Consider the following 26104-nt stretch of genomic DNA (forward strand, 5'->3'; position numbering starts at 1 on the left):
AATACATTTTTGTGTTTTTTCTTACGTTGGTATAGATTTCATGAGAATAAATGTCGAAATAATCTCTGCTAAACATTTATTACTTTATCTACTTTATTGACAAAGCAAAGACACAGATTTGTTTCAGTTAGTGCAATACAACACATACAGCACTTGGCTACATTACGGCATCATTTTTTCTTCTGAAATAGAATATTTCAGTAATACAGTCTTTGGTAAACAATCAACATCGAATATTTCACATTTCATGGAATTTGTATTGTTCATTTCTATTATCTGTTGTATACGGTGTAATGATTATATAACCATATTTGTCAACGTGCAGTCCTCTGCAGAAAAAAAAGTTTGGACAATTCAACCAGGCTGATGGCCATTTGATCGGGCCTATTTGTGTAGAGTGAATTCCTCAATATTGTTTCAAAATGCAGTGAAGACCTACAACGAAATCAACAGATAATAGTATGGAAGAAAACACCGCTGTGTTTATGTTACCAATTTTAACTGCGCCTGTCTGAATTTAAAAAGAGGTAGTTAGCTTTTCCTAAATAATCTTGTTGACACGCTACCCCTGTCTCACAATGAAAAGAGCAGTCCACATTAGTTTTGTTGTGAAAGCACATAGGTTTCTAGCCACTGTACGGTTGAACTTCTATTGTGCATCTTGGCCAAGTCGCACGGGGTCTGGCCTGTCCCGTTCAGCTGAGAGGGATCAGAGGTGTGCTGGGTAAGAAACTGAACAACGTCCAGGTGGCCCTCTCTTGCAGCAAGGTGCAGTGGCAGGTTTCCGCCGAAATCGATTAAATTGACGTCGGCGCCATGATGAACCAGCACGTTCAGCGTGTCTAAAAACCCATCCCTGGAGGCATCGTGAGCGACGGTCAGTCCTAACACAGGGTCACGCACATTTGGATCCGCGTTTGCTCTCAGTAACGCTTCTGCAATATCTGGATTTCCCAGTTTCATTACCTGTTGAACACAACGAAGAGGAGTGAAAATATTATACATGTGTATATATAAGGCAGTTGAAACAATTTTGCTTTCGTCTGGTCTTACAATTATGCAGTTAATTGTTCAACAACTTTGAACATCAAATTATGAAAACGTTCTAGCAAGTGCAGTACAGCAGTTTGTAACTATAGACACATGGAAGTGGCTCCATACTATGGTGAAGATTTGATCAGTAATACGAGTTACGGTGCAGTGGTAACAACGAAATCTATTTATGTGCCTTCCCTCACATTTTCTAAATTAGCCATAATTCTACTATATTGTGTATTAACATGTGAGAACATTATCCACGGCACTTTAATGCCTAAACTTTAAAAAAATAATTTTATCTGTAGGCATGCAGACTACACACTGCTCTCGAAAGAGGCAATTTAGGCTAAAATTAGGAATTCCCCATACGAGGACGAATCATTATTCTGAAACCAATGACATAATGTCATAACCTATTAATTTAGCATAATTGTGGCATATAAATAATGCCATGTTTACATGGACAAGTTATATCTAAACATTAGGACATAGTATATAGCTTAACTGTTACCTTAGGCTTGTTTTATGTCACCTCATGTTCTTGAAAGAGACATGAGAAATAGATGATTTTAAGAAGAGACCACGCCTAAAAACACATTGATGTTCACTTGACGAGTAACTGAACACTGACTTAAATAAGAATATAGTAACAAGCAGACCAAATTTAGGCTACGTTTAACCTTAATATAAATGCAACAATAAATACATTAAAATACATATCGACATTCAGACTAATTTTCTGACAAAGGTGCCAAATAAGCGTGCAGATGTTGAAATTGTTAACTGAGGCTACAGTGAATCAGTCCATTTTTGTTAAATTGACAGCATTATATGGTTCACCAGTCTGGGCCCTACAAATTAGATACAGTTTGTAAGAATAATTGTTGGTTTGAATTTCAACATGGCAACAATTTGTATGTATTTTTTATTGAAAGACCATAATAAGCTCGTAAAATAATGGCATGTTACAAGTTACATCTAAACATTAGGGAAATAATTTATAGCTTAACTGTTGCCTTGGGCTTGTTTTATGTCACCTCGTGTTCTTGAGAGAGAGAGAGGAGACAGATCATTTTAAGAGGAGATCATGCTTAAAACCACAGGTTGACGAGGTAACTGAACACGACTAAAACAAGAATATAGTGACCTGCAGACAACTCCTCATCTCATGTAATGACATGCAGACAGTGTGAGCAATTAATTGCCACATGTATCAGAATTTACTTGATATGAGGTTTACAGATTAGTAGACTTAAATGATTTGAGGTAAACGTCACTGGAAATTGCCGCAGCATTTAGGTCATCGTGCCAAGTTCACCGGTCTATGCAGAATAAGACAGAACAGAAATGAAGTTCAAACCTGTATGGCTGTTCTGTTCAACATATTCCTTTCGTTGGTATCTGCTCCGTTTTGCAATATCATCTCAACTTCTCTTAAATCCCCTCTTGCAGATGCAGTGGTCAGTTTATCTGCCTGTGTGCGTCCAGCCATTTTCCAGTGTGTAAAAAACAGAAAAACAGTAACAGAAAAAACTAATCTCGGCTTTGATGGCGAGTCGTGATGATTAGGCGAAGCGCAATGAAACGGTAGTAAATAGTCTGTTACACCGAAAAAAGCTGAAACGTTGCCAGGGGTCCGCCCCTCGTTTTTAATGCCATCCCCCTAACAATCCGATAAAACAAGGATGTCACGCCATATCCATCCAAGCACACGATCATCACCTTTCTTGAAAATTTCTTTTTTTATCCATAGGTAATAACAGGCCCATCCAAAATGAACTATATAGGTCCTCAACATCACGCAGTGGAAACTCCCATAATAGGTTCATCCAAATGACACAGCTCTATCGTGCATCTCATCAGCTTATGTCGTCAACGATGCGCATCTAGACCAAATAATGACGTGCAATCCATAACTGCAAAACCCTGAAAAATAACAAATGCAGTATTAACTACCATGTCTGAAAGAGTGGCATGTGTTGAAAATGGTTAACGTTTATGTTCAAAGTCATAGTTCAGTTATGAAAATGCTTGGTTCGAATCGTAGCCTACACAAACAAAAAGCGCTAAATGTTTAACTCAGAATAGAGTTAGTTAAAATGACAATAGAATCACGCTGATGTTATTTTACCTTTTACCTCTCAAGAAACTGCATGCAGGTGCATCTAGTCTTCACGAATATCAAAACTAGCCTACTGTCACTCAGGTCTAGTCCCCTCCGGTAGCTGGGGTCGTTTTTTCCTTGGGCGTCTTCAGCGCTCAGCGTGCAATGTCATTTCGGAGCCGTCTGTTGGTGCCTTCAGTCATGGGTTGAAAACGGATAGAGACAAGGAGTGGATCATTCTGTAGAGTATGATATTTTAAATATGATGATTGTTTCCCGCCCATTTTAACTGAAAAGACATATCATCTTGTTTTACAATGCAGTGGTCAGGCTACAGTTATTCAGAATAACTACAGTTTATATCAACTCTTAGAGGTGACATAGCCTACAGAATAACAATCCGTTCGAATTCGTGTTCCTCAACCACATAGCGATCCGAATTCGGTCAAAGTTTTTTTTCTGGATTGAGGCAATCAAGTTGCTTGCAGTTATTGGACATAATCCTGCTTTATGGACACATCGTAGATTCTACACCACGCTGGGTAACATAACGCACGCTTTATATGCTACTGAACACAAGCGATATAATTTGAAATGTAACATAGCCTACCTGGTCATAGTAGTTTACGTAGGCTATAGATTACAAATCTCCCATATATCTTCGCAACATGTCTTTTGGATGCGTTCGTTCATCTGATTGGTGGTACGGTTGCAGCTGACTTCTTTAACAAAGTCCATTGCAGTTAGGCTATTTGACATCACTCATTTTTGAAATGAAGTTGCTAGACTTCCGCCCACTCCACTAACAGACGAGAGGCGGGGCTGAAACGTTGGGCATGAAGGCGGTGAATCTGCGCCGAACTGTGTAGGCTACTGTAGTGCGGGATATTTATCAATTATATATCAGTCTATGCAGCCTGAAATCAAGAGGCTGTTTTCTCGTTTTAGTCTGACTCAAAAGTCTAGAACGTCGTTGCTGACTCCCTTGTACATGAAATGAAACAATGTACCGTATCCAGACACGCCGACTTTGCCTCATACGTTTGCAACAATGTCGTTACATGTAACAACTTTTGATCCGCTGACAAGAAAACAATTAAGCTACTTGCTTAGAGTAGTGCGATTGTTTGAATCTAAGGGTCACGTCGCCATTACAATAGCCTGCGTTTTCCTTCCCGAATTCAATGAAGAAGACACGTTGATGGAGCAGTCTGGGCTGTGACTACCAGCGTTTCCCTGCACAGATTGCATTTTGTTTGAAGTGAGCCACTGCCCTCTAGGGACAGAAAGAGAAACTGCTAATTTCATAGGGGCTATGTGTATCCACATGACATAGCCAACTAGTTTTTTTCAGAGTTGAGTTAAACTTCAAAGACCGCTTTTCCCCACGTGGGTTATTTAATAAAAACATGTAGCCTGGGATAAAAAAGCCTGTAGGCCTAGGCTATGGGTAATTTTCAGAATGAATGGGCGAGTACACGCTGCTCTTTAACAGTGTTGTCTGTAATGTATTCATTTACCCTGTGCTAAATATTAAAATTAATAGATGGATCCATTTGTATCTAAACGACTGTGTAGCTACTGTCGTTTCCCTTTAAGATATTAGCCGACTACATTTATTTTACGACAACACATTGAAATTGCCGTAAAGCAACCGGATTGCCTAGAACATAGATACAAGAAAAAAAGTGACGATTACACTGAACAGAGATCTATCAGAATCAGAACACGGCCCGAAAGTGCGGATTTTGCATCTCAGCAGCCGCACCTTGACAGTTATTGGGCTCTGCTGTTTTGTCATTTAATGACAATACAATTTTACATGAATCCCTAGTCACTTGGCGTGCGTGCGTGCGTGTTTGTGTGTGAGACAGATAACAGATTGCTAGTTAGCATTAGCTAGCTATTGAGTCAAAACGATAGCTAGACCAGTGGCAAAGCTAGCTAGCGTTTGGTAGTCATTGCAATGATGGCCTCCGATAGCGGTAGCAACATGGATAGAGAGATGATTCTGGCTGACTTTCAGGTAGGTTATTTTTTATAACCGTTATCGGTGACATAGTTTAACAAACTGTTATGTTTGTCATAAGTCTTATGTGAGATTTGTTTAGCCCTGTGAATGTCAACAATGATGTTGCGCAAGCTCCCTGGATGGCGAACAAGATTGCTAACTAACAGATGCACAGTGATGGCAGGACGTTTGGGAGCTAGATAGTTTGCTAACAGCATCTCAAGTAATGCCACTTGATGTATAACTAAACAAACGTTAATGTTTACTCATTCCAAAGCCAGCAAGTAATGGAATACTGTGATAGGTTTAGATATCTTAGGTCGCTCTTTAAGGTAGAAAGAATTCTTTGTTAATTAAGTTACCAAGTCCCAGGGCAGCTAACTGCTAGCTAGTCTCCCAGATTGGCAATATTTGTTAGCGCGCTAGCCACCAGGTTAGCCATTTATTCAGTTCCTAGAGTAAGAAATCCAGCCAACCTTACCCTTAACAGTATGACTATTGAATAATCTATTTATCCGACTATCCATACATGGAAACAACAATATGGCTAGTCTTTAAGCACTTAAATATTGTGGAACTGTATTTCAGGAACCGTATGCTAAGGGGATTTAGCTGCTAATGTTATCGAAAGGTGATTTATTGAGGCAAGAGAATGACAGGACAGTTTAGTGTTCGCAGCTAGTTAGTTAGCTAATGTTAGCTGACAGGGTCCTGCCCGTCGGATTTGTTTACATCCTAGGTTTTCAAATGCTTAAAGTTATTGTGACGTTAGATGAGTTTTCTAGGTTGAATCATCTGGGCAGATTTTTCAAGCTGTCTGACTCTAGGTTGCAACTGTCAACATGTACTGTTAGCTAGCTAATATTAGCGTTGATCAAGGCTCAAATTAAGCTAGCTGGCTATGCTTGTGGAAAAACAAGGCCAAAATCCTAAGTACTGTGACACTTTGTCAAATGGAAAACAACCCGGCTGTCGCCCTGTGTACGGCGTACTGTTATGCAATTCATTGGTTGTTATGAGTACATTCTGCTTTGGTGATTATAACAGACACAGTGGATGCGTTAGCCTTTTCTATTGTGTGATGTATGTAGATGTAAACACATTGAGGTAGACTATCGCAGACATGACTGTGGGTTATTCTAGAACCACAATGTACTGTATTTTACAACCACAATGAACTGAAGCCGAGTAATGTCTGTCTAAGTAAGAAGATACCGGTGCCATGTTGATAAAGTTCTAAACTTGTCTTTTGGATAGTCTTAACTCAATGCCATAAACTCACAGGGTCAGACTTACCATATGATATGTGTTCATTGTTTTGTTACAGGCTTGCACTGGTATTGACAACATTGCGGAAGCAATTACTCTTTTAGAGCTGAACAACTGGGATTTGGTGGTAAGTGTCTCTTTCTTCTTTTGGAAAAAAAAAAGTAAACTAGACAGTATGAGAGACTTTCCTAACATATAAAGCTGTATAATCAATTTTACACCTACCTGAGAAATGAAAACTTGGTTGACAGACAAGTTCAACCAGCCCAGTCAGTCCAAAATAGGTTTTGATCCTGTCTTTAAAGCATCAGCTAGTAGTGGCTGTGGTTTTGTTAAAGTAAGCTTTTAAGAGTTGATTTAATCACAGTATGATCTCTCATGTTTAAATATCGGGATTGCTTCAGTGCATTCTGTTTTCTTTCTTAGTTTATTTTTAAGACGCGCTCATTGTCATTTGTCTTAGTTCTACCTACAAAGTAAAATAATGTTGCTTGGATGTTATCCCCGCCATCTCTTGCACATGGACGTAGTGATGAGTATTCATCAGTAAGTGGAAAGTCAGTGGGGATACAAATACAAAACATCAATCAAAAGATTATTCAATGAAGTGGGCCCGGTGCTTGATGCTGTCATGTTGTGCCTTGTGCCTGCCTCATCTCAACATAACCTACAGTGAATCAGCTCCAAATTTGATGATTCATGTAAATGTGCCCAAAGAAGATATCAAGATTCAAAGAATCATTTGGTTGGTTGGTATCACAGATCCCATTGGGTGTCACTCTGATAATAATGATTGCTGTTACTGTAGGGGTGTTTAAGCCCCCTTTTAGATAAAGAATACTGTTCATATAAAGTAAAAATTAAATGTAGTAAAAACAGAAATAAAGATACTCAAGAAATAGCCTATTTAGTTTCTCCGATTTGTGGTCATTTTAATTTTTTTTATATTTTTTCAAAAAAAGAAATGTGGTTTCTCTTTAAACCCCACTTAAAGTCCACATATAGCAGCAAACAATTAATGAGAGATAAAAATCAGACATCAGACAGATGATCTATATGAGTGTTGAAAAAAAAAATCATAATTTTTTTTAATAGTATTTTAATATTTTTTGGTTATGTGTTCTGCTATAGGTTCAAAAATGTAGTGGCTCAGTCTGTGTTTTGGATCAGAAGACACACTTACTGAAACCATTGATTTTGGGTGGTGGTTTTGAGAGTATTTTAGGGCTGAAATGCATAGACCAAGCCTGCAGATGGCCCGCCTCCTCTTGCCCAGTATTGCAACTTTATCAGAGCTGCCGTGAGATGCAGTGCCCTGTCTAGAATCTGACGATGAGATGGTCATGGGAACTAATATTAGTTTGCATCATGATGGTGCAAGACCATCGAGTTTCCTTCAGAAAAGAGAATTTGCGGTTTGCACTATATTCAGCACTATATTTGGCTGTCGAGATACCAATGTCATTAAAACATTGAATCATTTAAAGATGTATACTTGCTCATGGTTGGGTATGGGTACATGAGACAGTCCTGATGCCCACAGGAAAGTTTTTCCTTTTTTTTTTTTTGACTCCTCACTGAAGCTATTTATCCTATACAGAAAACCATGTTCTACAAAGTTAGTAGAATATCAAAAAGGTCGTCTGCATTTAAATGGCATTCTGTGAGCCTTGCATATGAAAATGCAGGCAGGCCACAAATGTAACTCTTTGGCCTACCAGCCAAAGTGGCTATCATTTTCTACAGTTTCTTTAGATATTGAGGCAAACAGACGCAGGTCTGTCGCTGTAGGGATCCTTTCCATGTTGTGAGACCGTCTTGTCTGATTTGTAGATTTGTGATAGGACAAATACTCCGTTTTCTGATCTGATTAAAACTCTTAGTTCTTGATGATTCAGGTAAAAGTTCTCAATAAGTCCAACAATCCGGCAGAGTGTGAAGCAAAAAGGTTTAGTCAGTGCAGTACCAAAAGCATAAACCTGAGCTTGTCTCTAGACAACACTGATATCACCGAGTTTTACCATGGTTTACATCTGATGTCACCATAAATCTCGTACTCCCCCCCCCCCCCCTCCCTGGGTTGTTTATGGTCTTTTAAGTGGATTTTTGAAGGCCCGAAAACACTGGATCTCATAATACCGGACGCCATTCTTAGTTGGACCGTTATCGTGGGCGCTCGTGGGCGCCTCATGGCTAAGCCTTATCAAAGGTGCTCTAAATCACCCCTGGCTTTGAGCCCTGTTTGGCACGGTGATACAGGGGAAGAGGGAAACTCGGGGCTACAGGCTGGCACGTAGAAGATCCCCCACAGTCTTTGGGTGGGCTCCCCAGCCAATGTGCTTAGGACTGCTGCATTCTATGTTTAAGCACACACACGCAAGTCCTATCAGTAATGTAACTCATGTTGTAATAGTACAGTAGTTTTAACAGCTTATTATTATGAATATCCTTGTGATTATACTGATTGGTAATGTTCTACCCATACTGGTGATTATACTGCTGATACTATTGAGTTTTTCTTTCACATATTTTCCACCACAGACACTTCTAATAACATGAGCCTGTCCGTGGCAAAAACAAGCGGTTTACTTTGACGAAGATGCTTGCCCAGTGGGATTGGATTGTATAGCTGTTTTGCGAATGCCAGTTATAACAGTGTAACTCAATACTGGACTGATTCTGATTGTTAATTGTCCATAGTAGAAGTTTGAACCCAAAAAGATCGAAAAATAGGGCCCATGTTGAAAAATCCAGAAGTTTCCCTTTACATTTTATGTCGTGTTCGAACACTATTTGCAATTTCACAACTGAATGCAATGCAGAATAAAATAATGTGCAATTAGTTAATTTAACTGTTATAGATCAAGCTATGTTGTGAATGTCATTGACAAGTGAATGACCATATCAAGCTAACTTCATCACGGTTGTCAATTCATGTAATCGTGTACCTGATGCCAAACGAATGGGACATGAAGCAGTGGCCTTGAGTATGACGGACTATGCATAACTTTATACCACCCTCAGGAGGCCAGATGAAGTGGCATATAACATCAAAGCTTTGTTTCTGAAATGTTATGCACAATGTATGCGCTAAAGAAATAGAATGTGAAGCATCGTAAAGAAATTCCGTTGAAATCATGGAATCAAGAAACTGGAATGTCTTTGTGCCTCTCCTTGCGCCCCCTCGCCCTAAGCCTACATATGGCAGGTCAGCTTAATGGGATCAGATTTAAGAGACAGACAATTCAAATCATTTTTCTAAGATGAAAATCTATATTTTGCATCCCAGTGTGGTGACATGAGTGTTAAGGCTGTTCGCTGTGTGAATCACAGGACTGTATACTCACTTACGGAAAACACAAATTAAGCTATTATCAATAGATTTGACTCGAGTAGCGTTTCAGTTTTTTTTTGTCAGAACTCTCTGGCTAAGTTGCCATACAACGCAGGCCAGAATTTAAATGAACAGTCAGATAACAAACAGTCTGTATTTTACCCTTTATGTCTAGTGTTGTAGTACACAGTGTGTGTGTGTGTGTGGCGGGGGGGGGGGGGGAGATTGTGAGAGGAAGTGTGTCTCTAGGGTTGAGTTGAAAGATTTCATGTAGAACCAACATCAAGTGAAATTATATGGAGGATGCAAGTGTTGGTGCTGGCTGTCAGCTGGATAGTCAGGTTTGGAAATCAAGCGCAGTACCTTAAAGGTGTATCATGTAGTTCATATTTGAAAAACATTTTTAATCGTCATGATTGAATACCATAGATGCAATGAAAATGTCTGTGTCCTAACGGTGAAGAACTTGTTCCTCTGTGTCAGCATTTTTTGCACTTGTTTCCAGCTCTATAGTGCTGACCAGAATGGGGTCATGACCGTTTTGATATTAGACTTTGACATTAAACTTCATACTTAAATGACTTACTAATGAACAATGTGGATAGAAAAGGGCATTCATTTCTCACTGAATGTGTTCCCATTGAACAGTTCATGAACAGAATTCATGGAAACGTTAGAAGGAGTTGTAGAACTCATGGTACATTTTCTGAGTATCAATGGGGAAGTAAGTGGGGATCCTAGTTAATGGCATCACTTGCGTTCTCAGATCCAGTTATGAGTGGATGTATATGTATGTAACATTTTCTGCCAGATTGCTTTCCAAGTGACTCTGAGTAGGGTGTGTAAGAAGGTTGTTTTGCACCCAGTTCTCCCATGTTTTCCTACAGAGTAGGTCTTTATCTTCGAGAGAGAGAGAAAAACAGAAAGGAGAGAGGAAGAGAGAGAGAGAGAGGGAGAAAGGAGAGAGAGGGAGTGAAAGGAGAGAGAAAGAGAGGATGTACTAAATTTAGCTTTGAGCTGTTCTCTTGCTGGCAGCCATTCAAAGCAAGCAAGCCCTGCATGTGCAGCGGTCAGACACACCTGTAAATGTGATGACTTGCTGTTCTTCTGCTGTGCTGGGGGGTTGAGCGCCATAAACAAAAGGGTCCCTATGTGTTTAGAAGGGACTGGGCAAAGTATGTGGACGTCAGCCTATCCCTCCCCTCCCCAACCTACCCCCTCGCTCCCTGTAGTTAGGAGGTGCCTGCACCTGAGCAAATCTCCATCCATCTGAGTACTTAGCAAAAGAAATGCCTGTTATTCCCCTCAACCTCCACCTGCTTTTTCTGATGTCCGCAGATGATAGGATTATGCCAGCTGTGGCCTACAACCCTGTTTCAAGTGGAAATGGGTAGCGATGGGCTGGAGTTTTCCACACAGGCAAACAAATACATCTCTTTTAGGCTTGCTTTTAAGAGCAGAATTGTGTGGAATGCAGCACACCAGATCCTCTGGAACCTTCTCTTTATTCCAGGGTTCAGGTTAGGAGGGGGCTTTCCAGAGGCCTGGTTCTGAATAGTAAGAGATGACATGACCAGTAGTGTAATTTGTATCAGAGTACAGCTGTAAAACCCTTTCAGTAGTTTGCAATAACTAGGCTAATCTCATTGAGTTCTGTGATCGCTCTCGTCAAGGCAGCCTCAAATAATTATGGCTTTGTTTGTTTATGGAATTAAGGTTCCAAATCATTCAAATGTTCTGGAACATTCTTTTATCTCCTTGGCTAACGTTGAACCTCACATCAGGGTTAAAAAAAGGTTGTGCCAATAACGATCTCTGAGACAAGCCTTTGTTTCTGTTCAAAAGTGTGTAGGTCTACTGTCTGTGCCAGGACGCTGGTCAGGAATGGCAGTGCAAAACCTGTGAGAAGTGTCCAAGGCAAAGTTTCAGCTTGCATATTTAAGTGACAAAAACTCTACCTAGTTTAAAACATGCCTCTTGGACTGGTGTCTGTGTAAAAGTCTGCCCCATGTTCCCCAGCCACCATGATGTAGAGTCTCTTCCAATCATCCTCTGTAGTCTTTTCTTTTTCTTTCACTGCTTCTTTGAGAGCGTTCAAGAGAAGGAGACAATCTTTAGGCCCAGGCTTCAGTACGCTTAAGCGCACAAGGACGTTTTTCTTTGTTCGTGGCCGAGGTGATGAGTTTGTTAAACAGCAAGTGTATAGTGGCCTTCAGAAACTAGACGCCAAACTAAAGCAGTGCTGTCGTGTTTTTCTCCCTCTATCTGCATTTGTTGCATTATATGGTCCTGGCTGGTTCCCAGTGAAACAAACGGCTGTATGGAGGCTAAATCGTTACACCTCTCTGGCGCTTTGTGTGTTTCTCTCAGTCTTTCTAACCGTCCTCCCAACCCATTTCTGCTTCTCTTTCCACAGGCTGCCATCAACGGGGTTATACCACAGGAAAATGGGATCTTACAAAGGTAATCTTTGCATAAACACGCAGTAATGCTGCACCCTCACTGCACCCCCTGTTGCGTTTGCCAGATTTGGTTCTCAGTCTTGTGGGGACTAATACCCCCTGAGAGCGTACCGTGGAAGCTGCAGTTTTCTGGCATGGACACGTGTGCCAGTGTGTGTGTTTTTGTGAGGGAAGGTGAGCGCCCCTCGGCCGTCTCGCACGTTACCTGAGCTGGGCCGATCCGAAGCTAGCCACCAGAGTGCCATTACACCCTGAAGAAATAGTCACATCGCAACTAAATTAGGAGTCTGAAAAAAAGGCCAGATGAAGGCAAAATAAAGTGTCAGTTCAGGGTTTTGAATTTGTTTTTTTTCGTGTGTGATTAAAAGAAAAAAAGGGTCTCTGCTTAGAAAAACATTCGTTTTCATTACGCCAGCAAACGGCCTTTTCTGTCATAATAATGTCCAGCTGTAGCAGACGGAGTCCATTTTTGTCGAAATGGGGCTCTAAAAAGCAGTGAAATAGTTTTGTGTTTTTAACACGCAACCATCTCTCAGGCCTGTGCCTTGGGACGTCTGGATGACAGAAGCACTTTCTCGTCGGAGATGTTTGATGTCGGAAGGGACCAGATCGAGCAGCAGTTTAGGAAGCAATCATGGGGCGTGATCATCAGAGCACAAAATTAATGTTTTCTCTGCTCATTTCCCCGAGGAAGTGGAGGGTAATTACTCCACCAAAGATCTCGACTGAGAGCAACAGGAAATCAAACAATCAGGTTGTTGATGCCCTTGCTAATTGAAGGGAACAACCTTTTTTTTTTTTTAGACCAGATGTACAGATGTTGTTCTTTTTGGTTAAGTAAGGCTTACAAATCCCACAGACATGCACCAATACAACACAAGCCCTAACTTGTAGTCTATATATAACGTGCCCTTTTTAAATCGCATTTTATGTCCGTCACCACAGTTTCCTCGCTTCTTCAGAGAGAAAAAGGGAGAAAGAAAACGAATGAAAAAAAAACAAACAAAACTGAAACTGCCACTGGAGAAGTGTTGGTGTATCGATTTCTCAAATTGAAAGATGCACACATGCATCTGAAGCCTTACGGGCCTTGCCTGCTGCAGAGTCAAAACTCGCCCACTTATTTCCTGGAGGTCTGTGTGTTTTTTGCTGAGGCTGTGGCACAATGCAGGGGCCCTGAGGTCAGTGGCCTGTCGTGAAGGAAAGCTGGCGTTGTGGGGCGGCACCGGGTCTCAGGCGCTCGCCGTGGGCTTGCGTCTACGGCAGCCAAGTAGAGCTCGGCACTGTGGGTAGAAACACAGGCCTGTGAAGCCAGCCACAATAAGAGGAGTTGAAACTGTTACAGAGTAAAAGAACTCAGTGTGGCATTGTGTACGTATCTCTCTCTCTCTCTCTCTCTCTCTCTCTCGCTCACTCTCTTTTTCCTTCCCTCTCTTGCTCTCTCTCTTTCTTGCTCTCCCTTGCTCTCTCTCTCTCTCTCTCTCCTCCAACGGTCACCATTCATGAATACTCTGAGCTCAAGAACAAATATATTCAGAACCCGAGGACTGTTCAACGGTTTATTTTCTTCTTTTTTTTTTTTTTTTTTCAGTGTGTGTGTGAAGACTTGTTTTTTTTTCGTTCCTTCGTCTTTCTTTTTCTGTGTTTTTGTTTTTGTGTGTGGGTTTTTTTTTTCTTCTTAAAGGCACATAATTATGAATGGGCCTTGGCACAGTGACCTCCAGCCAGCCCATTTAGCGCAAGCGTCTGGCACCGGCCTGCACCCGTAGGATGGCATCTCTTACTGTGAAGGGCCCCTATTGAGGTGGCAGCAGCCAGCTGGAGGCCTCCTCGCCTCGCCTCTCCAGCTCTCTCGCTCCGATCCCCTCCCCTCCTCTCTGCTTCTCTGGTTTCCCTTGTGGTTCATGTGACCGTACACTAGGGTAGAGTGACATCTAGATGGAAAACAATGGAATTGCATGTTTTAAGGGGAAAAGGGGGGAGGGAGGGTGACATTGACAGGCACATAGAGCTAAGTAGTAAATCTGTTTGGTCAGAAACTTCACAATTTAACTCTATTATTTATTTGTTATTAGGATATATGAACATGACAGCCAGTCTTTTTCTGTTTAATCTGTTTGTGGTTTGAATGAAACTCTAATGGTTACTGTGGGAGCACTGAAAGTAAGCAGTATCGTACACCATAAATGCTTCACAAGTCACATCACATGATTACATCTCTGTACCAGTAATAGTAGGAATGATGTCAATGGATGTCCCTATTTAAATAGCGTCACGTTTCACCCAGTGCAGTGTATTAATCTACACTCTTGGAACTATTTAAACTGTGAATGCCCTCCTCATTCTAAAAGCATGCCATCCTCTGTCTATCGTCAGTGCCTGTGCCAGCTATCTCAGGCCGTCTGATCAAAGCAATGGGCATGAACGTGATTGGTGTTATCATCTCTCCCTCATTTTTCCTCTTCCTCTTTCTCTTTCTCTCTGTCCCTCTCTCTTTCTCTCTCTCTCACTCTCACCCTCTCTCTCTCTCACCCACACACACTTTCTCTCTGTCTCTTTCTCACTCTCTCTTTCTCTTTTTTTTTTTTTCTTTTTTCTCTTCGTTGTTTTTTTCCCCCTGGATAACGATTTCCTGCATGCCCCCAGAGCCTAACGTCTTTAACCTTTTGGTATTATAATAAGGTGGGATAAATACGGGCTTTGTGCGGTGTGCTGGCACCCTGCTCCCTCTCCCAGCGCGATATGTGCTGACCCCCCGAGGAAAAGAGAGGCCCTTTGTCCAGACCCACCGAGAGAAAAGACATTATTTACTGCCGCGCCGCGCCGCTCCGCTCCAGTCCGCGCAGGGACGGGGGCTTGGGGGAATTCAGCCGTCAGACGTGGAGAGCGGGAGAGAAGCCGTGAGAGAGAGAGAGAGAGAGAGAGAGAGAGAGAGAGAGAGAGAGAGAAAGAGAGAGAGAGACAGAAAGAGACAGAAAGAGAGAGAGACAGAAAGAGAGAGAGACATCAACAGAAGAAATGGAAAGGAGAAAGAGAGAGCGTGAAAGTGAGTGAGAGAGAGGGAGAGAGAGAAGCATTAGCAGAAGAAATGGTAAGGGGGAGAGAGAGTGAAAGTGAGGGCTCGTCTGTTGGGTTCGGCCCATATTAGCCTGTGTACACTGACTCCAAAACTGTTTGCATTGCTGCCGAGTCGGCCTTGTCACCGCCACAGAATGGGGTGTTGCCTCTGTTTCTCTCTCTCTTTGTGTGTTTTTTCTCTCTCGCTCTCTCTCTTTCGCTTGCTCTCTTCCATTTTTTTTCTATGTTTCTCCCTCACCCCATCTTTTTGGACTTCTAAGTGGGTTGTTAATGATTCAATAGTGAACGTACATCTTTTCCTTGCTCAGCTGTCTGTGCCCGGGGAAGTGCATGCACACGCTGAGCCTCCGTGCACTTTGGGCGAGGTGGTTGTGGTTAAATTCAACGAGCCGTCGTTGACACTCTGATGTGATGGCATCACATTATTGCAGGGGAACAAATGTTTTGGGTGCAGATCGCGGCGCGCTCCGAACATGAGACCCCAGCGCCGTGTGTGTTTGTCAATGGTTGTCTTTGTTTGGGCACACTGGCGCCTGTGTTGTTGCTGTTTTTTTTTTTTCGCCTTATGATGATTTATGCGGCCTCTGTCCCATTCATTCAACCACAAGTCCTTCTCTCTTTCTGTCCTCATGTTACTGAGTGTCCTTCAAAGCTTTCATCTCCATGCGAAGCCCCTGACACAAACAAAAGCCATGTATTATAAGAAACAGTATGTTCTTTAAAGTAACTTTTTAAACATTGCCTTGTCTGTTATAAAGTTAATTCTGTATTGTTTGGAGTCATCATGTGTTATTACAGGTCATTATGTGTCATTTTGTCATTACACTGACAGGAAGCTAATCCATCACTGACTGTCTGCCCATCAACACCCACATCCACAGTGCAATATTTGAATGTACATCTGCAATATTTTAATGTGCATATGCAACATTTCAATTCCAGTTTCAATGTGAAATATCTACTACCAGTGCAGTATACTAAGTCCACTTTATGTTGCATATTACACTTGATCTTTTTCTATCAATACACTGCTTCATGTGCGCTCTAAAAAAAAGCTAAAAACACTCTTTTATTTATTGTAGAATGTCAATACAGGCTTTCCATTCTCTTCTCTTCTCCTGTAGTAACTACTCCATTCTCTTCTGTTCTGTTCTCCTGTAGTAACTACTCCAGTGAGGGCTCCCAGACGGGCCCCTTCGGCCCTCACAGTCAAGCAGCCTCTGCAGAGACGGCGGCAGCGGCAGCCTCTGCGGCGGCCGGGGCAGGAGCAGCTCCGGCAGCCCCCGCCTCTTCCTCGTCCTCCTCTTCCTCGCCGGCCTCGGCCTTCTGCCCAGTGCTGCCCGCACGGCAAATTGTGGAGCGGCAGCCACGCATGCTCCACTTCCGGGTGGACTACCGGCAACGCACCGTAGAGGTGGTGCTGGAAGACGCCAGCGCAGTGGGTGAGCACACACACGCACACACACGCACACACACACTCACTTGGGCACAGACACGCGATTGGGCGCACACACACACGCACTTGGGCACACACACACACTTGGACACGAGCGCACACACACACACACACACACACACACACACACACTAGGACACACAGACACACACACATACACACAATGCATGGTAGAGGTGGTGCTGGAAGACGCCAGCTCAGTGGGTGAGGACACACAAGCAGACGCACACACACACACACACACAGACACAGAGAATATAAAAACACACATACATGCGCTCACAAAAAACAAATGAAGACACACACTCACTTTCTGTCTCTCTCACACACACACACACACACACACACACACACACACACACACACACACGTGCGTGCACATAAACATGTTCAGCAATAGCAAGGTAATTTGTGTCTGGTTGCTGCTTCGACACCGTAAAGGCCTAACCCATTCTACGATATCTAGGTGCAGATGTCTTGATCTTATTTACAGAGAAATAAGTATGCCTTTGTCTTGAGCCTGGCCTTGAGGTACTGCATACAACCTGTTTACTGCAGTGATATGAAATATTTTGCTAAGCCCGTTAGCGATTCTCGATATGTGGCTTTATACCCCGACCACATCAGAGTTCATTTCCTGGCGGTGGAAGTCCCGTGTGTACACCACGGGTCACAATCCCGCCGCCATGGTTTCGAGGCACCCTGATAGCCGAGCACCGGCGGCGCCTGTCTCCTCCACGCTTCTGAGAATCATTAGCATGTCTGTTGTTGTTTTGCCACTGACAGTTCTAGGTAGGGAGTAGAATCTACAGCAGGGTTCTCTGAAGAGCAACATGTGAGGCTTTGCTGGTTGTTTAACAGATGGGATGCCCCCAATAGTGCCGCCCTCCTTTTGCATTAAAGCATTTACATTTAAATGTAAATTCATCCTCCTGCCAGTGTTAGTAGTTTTGCGTGTGTTAGGTAAATTAAAGCATTTACTCACTTTGGGAGTGTTTGAGTGAAAGTATTTTTCCCTTAGCATATATTAAAGACCTTATTTTGTGTTTGTTCTTTGGGAGTGAGTGAGGGTGCATTTACTCATGACGTGAATCGCTTGCACACACATGCAACAGTTCCAGTATTGAGCCTGAGTTCCTCAGAACTGTTTGTTAGGTCTGAAAGTCACGCCCACAGATTTTTTTAATGGAACTGTGGCTTCTAAGAATCCAGCTATGGGCTGTGATGGTGACAGAAATAAAGAGATTTCACAGCTTATTACTGATATACATTTTACTAGAATGTTTCTGTGAATGTGATGCATTCTTTGGTCTTGCTACAAACAAATTGCCTTGGGTTCTCGACTGAATTTAGCAATATTATGTTTCATACGTTCAAATGTGGCGTGATTCATCAGATAAGTATACTCATACCTCTACCACAAACAATAGTGTTCCTGGAAACAAAGAGCAAGCTATCTTTAGCGAGCGATTCAACCTGAGTTAATGTCACTGGACTTATTAATCCCCTATCGCCATCTAATGTTGAAATTTAAAATGAAACGTCTAGAGCTGCTATAGGAGTGGGGTGGATGTCTGCTGGTTAATATTGTATTATATTATATTACATTTACATTTACATTTAGTCATTTAGCAGACGCTTTTGTCCAAAGCGACGTACAAGGGAGAGAACAGTCAAGCTAAGAGCAATAAAAAAGCATGGTGTAACAATAAATACTACTTTACATGAGAATTAGAAAAACAACAACCTAGAAAAGAGGAAAAAGAAGTGCAGGAATGTATTATATATATTATTATTATTATATTATTAATCCTGTGTTTCTGTGCCCAAAGGTGAAATCAAACAGATCCTTGAGACAGAGCTCCACGTGCCCATGGCCAAAATGCAGCTGAAGGGCTGGAAGAGTGGAGACGTGTCCGACAGCGTGAGTAATCCCGTCCTGCCGAGGGCTTTTTTTAAAAGAGGGCCCAATCCAGGAACAAAGGGTGGGACGGGCACTAGTCCTGAGGTGCGTTCAAGATGGCAGACAGAGGCGCATACGTTTGTGAACGTTTTCAAACTGTTTGTTTTGTTTGCTTTCAGTTCACAGTTCCCAAATACACAGTTTGCAAACGCTCAGTGGTTTGAGAAGTTTGTTTTTTAGCGAACAGACTAGGGACAATTTAGAATGTCCACACAAAAACATTCAAATTAATAAGTTTAAAGAAAAAGCGTTTGCCGAATTTGAACGCCCCTCTGGCCTAGCTGTGATCCAGCCCTGGTCTGGTTCTGATATAGTACCTCTGGCCTAGCTGTGATCCTGGTCCGGTTCTGATATAGTACCTCTGGCCTAGCTGTGATTCTGGTCTGGTTCTGATATAGTACCTCTGGCCTAGCTGTGATTCTGGTCTGGTTCTGATATAGTACCTCTGGCCTAGCTGTGATTCTGGTCTGGTTCTGATATAGTACCTCTGGCCTAGCTGTGATCCAGGTCTGGTTCTGATATAGTACCTCTGGCCTAGCTGTGATCCAGGTCTGGTTCTGATATAGTACCTCTGGCCTAGCTGTGATCCAGGTCTGGTTCTGATATAGTACCTCCATGACTGTAACAACAATTGGCAGCATGGATAGCGCACGCTCAGTCGAAAGTGAAGCTACCAAAGGGAATTAAAAAATGCCAGACTCTGCCTGTGTAGACTCTGGCTCTAATTTTGCCAGTATGGCCGACCAATTTTGGCTTCATTTCTTAAGGGCGTACGTGCATTACACCCCATGCTGTACATCTTTTTTTTGCAGTCATTTCAGATCCTCCGTGTCAGGACAGGATGTTTTTCAGAGTTAATGGTAGAGTCCCCTTCTGAGGAAAGGTTGATATTGGAGCTCAACAGCCTATCATATTACACCCCAGCCTTCCCTGCTCCTGAAGCAGAGTGTTGATTGGCTGGAATGGTGTATGGCTTGGTCCGAGCCACTGTGTCTCTCGTTTACAGAGCCAGGACTGTGTGCGGACACCTGAGGGATTTTGAGCGTGCACACAGAACGGCCAGCTAGAGGGCCATGACGAGAAATTTGCTGTTTGACAGAAAACGTGTTGGATAAGACCCGTGGACTGTACCATTTAAGGTAGCCGGATAGGGGCTAAATGTGGGATAAGAACCGCAGACTGTACCACTAAGGTATCCGGAGAGGGGGGAAGTGTGGGATAAGAAACTGGTCCTGGTCTGGCTCTAATCTGGCCCTGCACATCCGCACATCCACAGTAGAACTGGGTGCACTCTTGAGTAAACTACTTGCTGGGAAGTACCAGGACCCAGTCGCTCTCCAGATATGGAACTGGACCTCTGGAACTGATGCGGTCCTGATTCCCTCTTCCTCAGGCAGCTGATGTGTGGGTCTAAAGTGACTTATCTGCCTTTTAGCTCTGTGTGTGACTTTCTTCTCTCTTCTCTTATCTCTCACTCTCTCTCTTTCTCTTTCTCCCTCCCCCCTACCCTCTCTCTCCTTTCTTTCTCTCTCTCTCTCTCTCTCTCTCTCTCTCTGCCCCCTTCGTCTCATCCTTCCTGTCCCTCTCTCCATGACAGACTGTGCTGCGGAGTTTACATTTGCCCAAGAACAACAGCCTGTACGTCCTGACCCCAGACATCGCCCCCTCTGCCAGCACCAGTCAGAACAGGTGAGAAAGGACACGCGTCCACACACAGACGCACACACACACACACACACACACACACACACACACACACACACACACACACACACACTCTGCTCTCAGTCCACACACACACTGCTCTCAGTCCACACACACACTCACACACACACCGCTCTCAGTCAACACACACACACACACACACACACACACACACACACACTGCTCTCAGTCCACACACACACTGCTCTCAGTCCACAAACACACACACACACACCGCTCTCAGTCCACACACACACACACAAACACACACACACCACTCTCAGTCCACACACACACACACACAGCCCGCTCTCAGTCCACACACACACACACACACACCGCTGTCAGTCCACACACACACACACACCGCTCTCAGTCCACACACACACACACCGCTGTCAGTCCACACACACACACACACACACACACACACACACACACACACACACACACACACTGCTCTCAGTCCACACACACACACACACACACACACACACACACACACACCGCTCTCACATACATGACTGTGCATTACCTGCAAAATCCCCAGCATTGAAGCTGAGGGCTGAAGTTCCTCAGAAGTGTTTGTGTGTGATAACACGCAGATAACTGTGCTAATCTTTACCCATGCCGAGCTTTAGCTGGGGGTGGTGATGGGGCAGAAATGACTAGAGAATGCACAGCTGTGTCACTCATAGTAGGGGATGTGTGTTTTGATGATGGTTATTTTTTACTGATATACATTTTACTAAAAGTGTTCTTGCTACAAACACATTGCCTTGGGGTCTCAACTGAATTTAAGAATATTGTGTTTCATCATAGTAGGGGGATGTGTGTTTTCTAACACACATACAGTCCCCCCCTACATTTGTCCCCATTCGAGTACACACACACACACACACACACACACACACACACACACACACACACACTGCTCTCAGTCCACACACACACTGCTCTCAGTCCACAAACACACACACACACCGCTCTCAGTCCACACACACACACACAAACACACACACACCACTCTCAGTCCACACACACACACACACAGCCCGCTCTCAGTCCACACACACACACACACACACCGCTGTCAGTCCACACACACACACACACCGCTCTCAGTCCACACACACACACACACACCGCTGTCAGTCCACACACACACACACACACACACACACACACACACACACACACACACACTGCTCTCAGTCCACACACACACACACACACACACACACACACACCGCTCTCACATACATGACTGTGCATTACCTGCAAAATCCCCAGCATTGAAGCTGAGGGCTGAAGTTCCTCAGAAGTGTTTGTGTGTGATAACACGCAGATAACTGTGCTAATCTTTACCCATGCCGAGCTTTAGCTGGGGGTGGTGATGAGGCAGAAATGACTAGAGAATGCACAGCTGTGTCACTCATAGTAGGGGATGTGTGTTTTGATGATGGTTATTTTTTACTGATATACATTTTACTAAAAGTGTTCTTGCTACAAACACATTGCCTTGGGGTCTCAACTGAATTTAAGAATATTGTGTTTCATCATAGTAGGGGGATGTGTGTTTTCTAACACACATACAGTCCCCCCCTACATTTGTCCCCATTCGAGTACACACACACACACACACACACACACACACACACACACACACACACACACACACACACACACACACAGTCTCGTCAGGTTCTGGCTCTGGCTCTACACACACTTTTGAAACCACATATAGAGGGCAGCAGAGCTCTCTGAATGCGGCTGCACAGTCCTGGTGACTGCTACTTTACCCCCCACTTTCAGCCACTCAGCCGTGATGTCTGGCAGTTTAACTTGAAATGAAATGTCAAATGATTTTTCTCTTTAGTAGACTTAAGCGTATCTGACATTTTATTAGTATTAATTCAAGCTAATGACCTTGGAGTTGGCCTCCTTTTCCAGCATAACCTCACTAAGTCTGTCTCTGCTGTCATTATTATTCACTCGCTACCCAAAAGGGAACCACACAAGTTAGGAGAGGCTTCTTCTGTGTCACTGTGAAGTTGCTCTGCTTGCCTCGGCCTATGGCCTATGGCCTGGCCTTGTGATGCTCTTCTAGATCTCCTGGTACCCTGTATACCATCATGTATCACTATGATGGAGGTCATACTGAAGGAGATACTTTGAGCAGCTCAGTGTACTTAATCCCTTTGTGTTGCCTTCAACGCAGTTGATCAATATTGATCTTTCCCGAGCAAGTTTTTGTCCTTAAACACGCTGCAAAATGCTGATTGTAGCCTGGGGAGTGAACACCAGGTGGCGCCACATATCCAGTTATGGGACCACATGCTGTCTGTTGGAGAACTACTTGGAGCACTACTGAAAGACTATCAGCCACTTTAGAGGCTCAGTCACAGTATTTCTGGACAGCAGTACGGGTATCTCCATCTCCAAGCACAGAAATACACACACTCTTATATCTCTAGAATGTGGTACCATCTGAGTCTAGTACATTGTTAAGGTTTAGGTGCATCGTTTAAAGTGCACAATATAAACATTTCCTTCAAATGTTCCTTTTCTCTGTGGACACGAGGATGAATAACTGTGCATGTGCAGTTAATGACCGAATGAGAAATGCCCTCCAGCCTGAGGGGTGTCCTGTCCTGTTGGGATGTTGTCCGACTGACAAAGCTGCCACTGCTATATTATCGTCCAACTGTCATGTCATGATAGTTTTATTTGTCTCTCTTTGGATGTTTTGTGTGTGTGTGAGTGTGTGTGAGTGTGTTTGGCTATTTACACTAGCTCCATCATCCCGGAGTTGAGAGTGTAAATGTGAAAATGAGCCTGTAATTCTTATCTGATGCCAAAAGGAGCTGGAGCAGATATCAGGCAGGTGTGTGTCTGTCTGTGTGTGTGTGCGTGTGTGTGGGGCTGGGTCTCTCTATTCGGCTTTTTGTGTCTTCACATGCATGACAGGACGAGTGAGAATGTTTGTGTGTTTCCATTTTGTGTGTATATTTGTTTGATTGAACAGTTGAGAAAGTGTGTGTGTGTGTGTGTGTGTGCGTGTGTATGCTTGTTTGACTGAGTGAGTGAGTGAGAGTGATAAGAGTGTGTGTGCCTGTGTGTGTAATTATCTGTGTTGATTAGGGCAGCAGTGTAAGCCAGCAGGGGGGCGACTCAGTCACATGTGTGTGTGCCCCTGTAAATGACTGTCATCATGGAGGGCCTGTGTGGACACACTGCACCCCGTGGTGTGAAGGAGCCAGAGAGGAGAAGTTAACACGCCGGGGACTCTTCTGTCTCCTCTGTGACTTTTTAATCAGATTCTCTCTCTCTCCCTCTCTCTCTCTCTCTCTCTCTCTCTCTCTCTCTCTCTCTCTCTCTCTCTCTCTCTTTCTCTCTCTCCCCCTCTCTCACTCTCGCTCTCTCTCTCACTCTCGCTCTCTCCCCCTCTCTCTCTCTCTCCCCCTCTCTCTCTCTCTCTCTCTCTCTCTCTTCCCCTCTCTCTCTCTCTCTCTCCTGCTCTCTCTCCCCCTCACTCCCTCTCTCGCTCTCTCTCTCTCTCTCTCTCTCTCTCCCCCTCTCTCCCTCTCTCTCTCTCTCTCTCCCCCTCACTCCCTCTCTCACTCTCTCTCTCTCTCCCCCTCTCTCTCTCTCTCTCTCTCTCTCCTTTCATCAGTTTAGCACCCTCTTCTTCTGCCCCACTATCCCTGACCTGTCGCTACTGTTTTGAACAACAGGGAGTGGCGGCGTTATTTTATTTATTTCCCATATTTATCGTATCCTATATTTGTCTGTAGTGTGCTCCCCTGACGTGACAAGATGCAGAGAAAGAGATGCTGTGGTTTCGTTCGGTTGCTGCCTGGAACAGCTGCACTCCCTCCGCAGGGGTCAAAACCTCACCTTTCGCACAGGCCGTGTCTGTGATGGTGACACTCTTTTGAAGTCATTATCTCTTTCACTCCCTCACTCCGTCCCCTCCAGTGCTAGTCACCTCATTAGTTCCCTGGGGATCTTGGCTTCTGTTTGTGCAAAACTGGTCCTGCTGACCCAGCGAGGTGGTGTGTGTCGCCCCGTCGGGCTTGCGGACAGGTGAGAGTGACCGCTGGCACATTCACACCTGGGCAGACGACGAGGCGTGGGGGGGGGTGAGAGCTCCGTCTCCGCTGTCAGTGGTAAAAATAACCCCCCGTCAGAGGAGGTGCAGACTGCCGCCCTGCTGCGCCTGTCAACCAAGCTGCTGCTCCTGGTCAAAACCCCCTGCAGCTTTTCCAAAAGCACAGCACTGATACCCCACCGGAGCGCAGAGGGGGAGATGGGGCACAGCACTGATACCCCACCGGAGCGCAGAGGGGGAGATGGGGCACAGCACTGATACCCTACCGGAGCGCAGAGGGGGAGATGGGGCACAGCACTGATACCCCACCGGAGCGCAGAGGGGGAGATGGGGCACAGCCACCCTCATTACACGGCTGTCTCCTCAAGCCTAGTGACAGAGAGAGGCAGAGAGAGAGGAAAAGAGAGATAAACATAAAAGTGAGAAAGAGAGAGACAGAGAGCTTGAGAATGTGACAGAAAAGGGCTGTGTGTGTGTGTGTGTGTGTGTGTGTGTGTGTGTGTGTGTGTGTGTGTGTGTTGCAGATGATGGATGTGATCTGTGCACAGTGACATCAACAGAGGTGTTTGGCGTGAGTGTGAGCTGTTAGTGTGTGAGGGTAGTGTAGCAGCTGTTTGTTTGTGCCTAGGGTACGGAACTGAAAGCTCCCCGCTGTGGCGTGGTGAGACTGTGTCGCCGCTGACAGGAGGGCAGGGGAAGGGATGTGCTAGGGAGGGTTCGGAGAGTTGTGTATCGTAAGCCCTAGGTCCTAGGACACAAGGGATTAGATGTAGATAGAATAAAAATCTGTGAAGATGTTATTGTCTATTCATTTGATTACTAGTCCTGCTGAAGTCAAGGCCCCTAAGGAAAAACAGGGAAATGCTCTTTTTAATGGTTGTCAATATATCTATAATATACCGTAGGGGTGGGAGAAAAAATGAGCAAGTACTCGAGTCCTGGGGGGTCGCGAGGAGTGATCTTGCAAGTAAATCACCAACAAACATTTGGCTACTGTTTTGTTTATTGGCCAAATCATTTTGTGTCTGGCTAGCCTCTTCCTTTGTGCTCAACATTTTGTGCTTAAATGGAAGGTGATGATGCATTGTACTACTAGTAGTAGAGTTATATGACAGGTTTGTGCTGCATAACATGCACTGCACTGTTATAAAACTGTTATATTTTGTCAGTGTTTCCACACCTCACTGCACGTTGCCATAGCCATTGTTAGCTAGTTAGTGCTACAAAGTGCTGTCTACTTTTTTTTAGCAATTCTCCAACCCACTAAGTAGTTCCTACCTGGGTTTTCGGCGTCCAGCGTTGCCAAGCAATGAATACCGTCACTCTGCAGCCAAGTTGAGAGAATTTTGACACTCACATGTAAATTTGTACTCACTCATGGAATGTATCTTGTCCGGTTAGCAAATAATGAATCGTTCGACCGGATCTTACTGTTGAATAAATAAATATATAAATATATATATATATATATATATATATATATATTCGTTAAACGTTCAGTCATGCATTTATTGTGTTATATCAGTTGCGAGTACTCGATTAAATTAGTACTCATGCCCATCCCAACGGGG

At 43.8% G+C, this 26104-nt stretch overlaps 2 protein-coding genes across 5 annotated transcripts in view; one reads left to right on the forward strand and one right to left on the reverse strand.

The window, feature by feature from the left end:
• Positions 1-79: 79 nt before the first annotated feature.
• On the reverse strand, positions 80-4139 carry cdkn2c (cyclin-dependent kinase inhibitor 2C (p18, inhibits CDK4)). 4 transcript variants are annotated; one of them, XM_031574626.2, is made up of 4 exons: positions 3753-4139; positions 3170-3335; positions 2399-2964; positions 80-966 (listed from the first exon to the last, which is right to left on the reverse strand). In XM_031574626.2, exons 3-4 carry the CDS (start codon positions 2528-2530, stop codon positions 598-600), a joined length of 501 nt encoding a protein of 166 aa, XP_031430486.1. In that variant the 5' UTR covers positions 2531-2964; positions 3170-3335; positions 3753-4139; the 3' UTR covers positions 80-597. The 4 variants fall into 4 exon arrangements, with proteins under 4 accessions (XP_031430486.1, XP_012677154.1, XP_031430484.1 ...); XM_012821700.3 differs by having other exon boundaries at positions 3177-3381; XM_031574624.2 differs by having other exon boundaries at positions 3170-3381.
• A 646-nt stretch (positions 4140-4785) lies between these two features.
• The window catches only part of faf1 (Fas (TNFRSF6) associated factor 1), a 76878-nt gene continuing 55559 nt past the window's right edge, over positions 4786-26104 (forward strand). The window contains exons 1-6 of the mRNA XM_012821839.3: positions 4786-5168; positions 6481-6549; positions 12173-12219; positions 16458-16738; positions 18585-18676; positions 20313-20404. Coding sequence (XP_012677293.1) covers positions 5109-5168; positions 6481-6549; positions 12173-12219; positions 16458-16738; positions 18585-18676; positions 20313-20404 — 641 coding nt within the window. The 5' untranslated portion in view covers positions 4786-5108. The remainder of the gene's footprint in view (positions 5169-6480; positions 6550-12172; positions 12220-16457; positions 16739-18584; positions 18677-20312; positions 20405-26104) is intronic.

The sequence above is a fragment of the Clupea harengus genome, chromosome 10 (assembly GCF_900700415.2).
Source record: "Clupea harengus chromosome 10, Ch_v2.0.2, whole genome shotgun sequence".
Classification (NCBI taxonomy): Eukaryota; Metazoa; Chordata; class Actinopteri; order Clupeiformes; family Clupeidae; genus Clupea; species Clupea harengus.

Excerpts from the sequence above, each read along its gene's own strand:
- cdkn2c (XM_031574626.2), bottom strand. The coding sequence starts at position 2,530 with ATGGCTGGACGCACACAGGCAGATAAACTGACCACTGCATCTGCAAGA. Across the intron at positions 967-2,398 it reads TGAACAGAACAGCCATACAG|GTAATGAAACTGGGAAATCC; the intron begins GTTTGAACTTCA and ends TGTGTTCAACAG.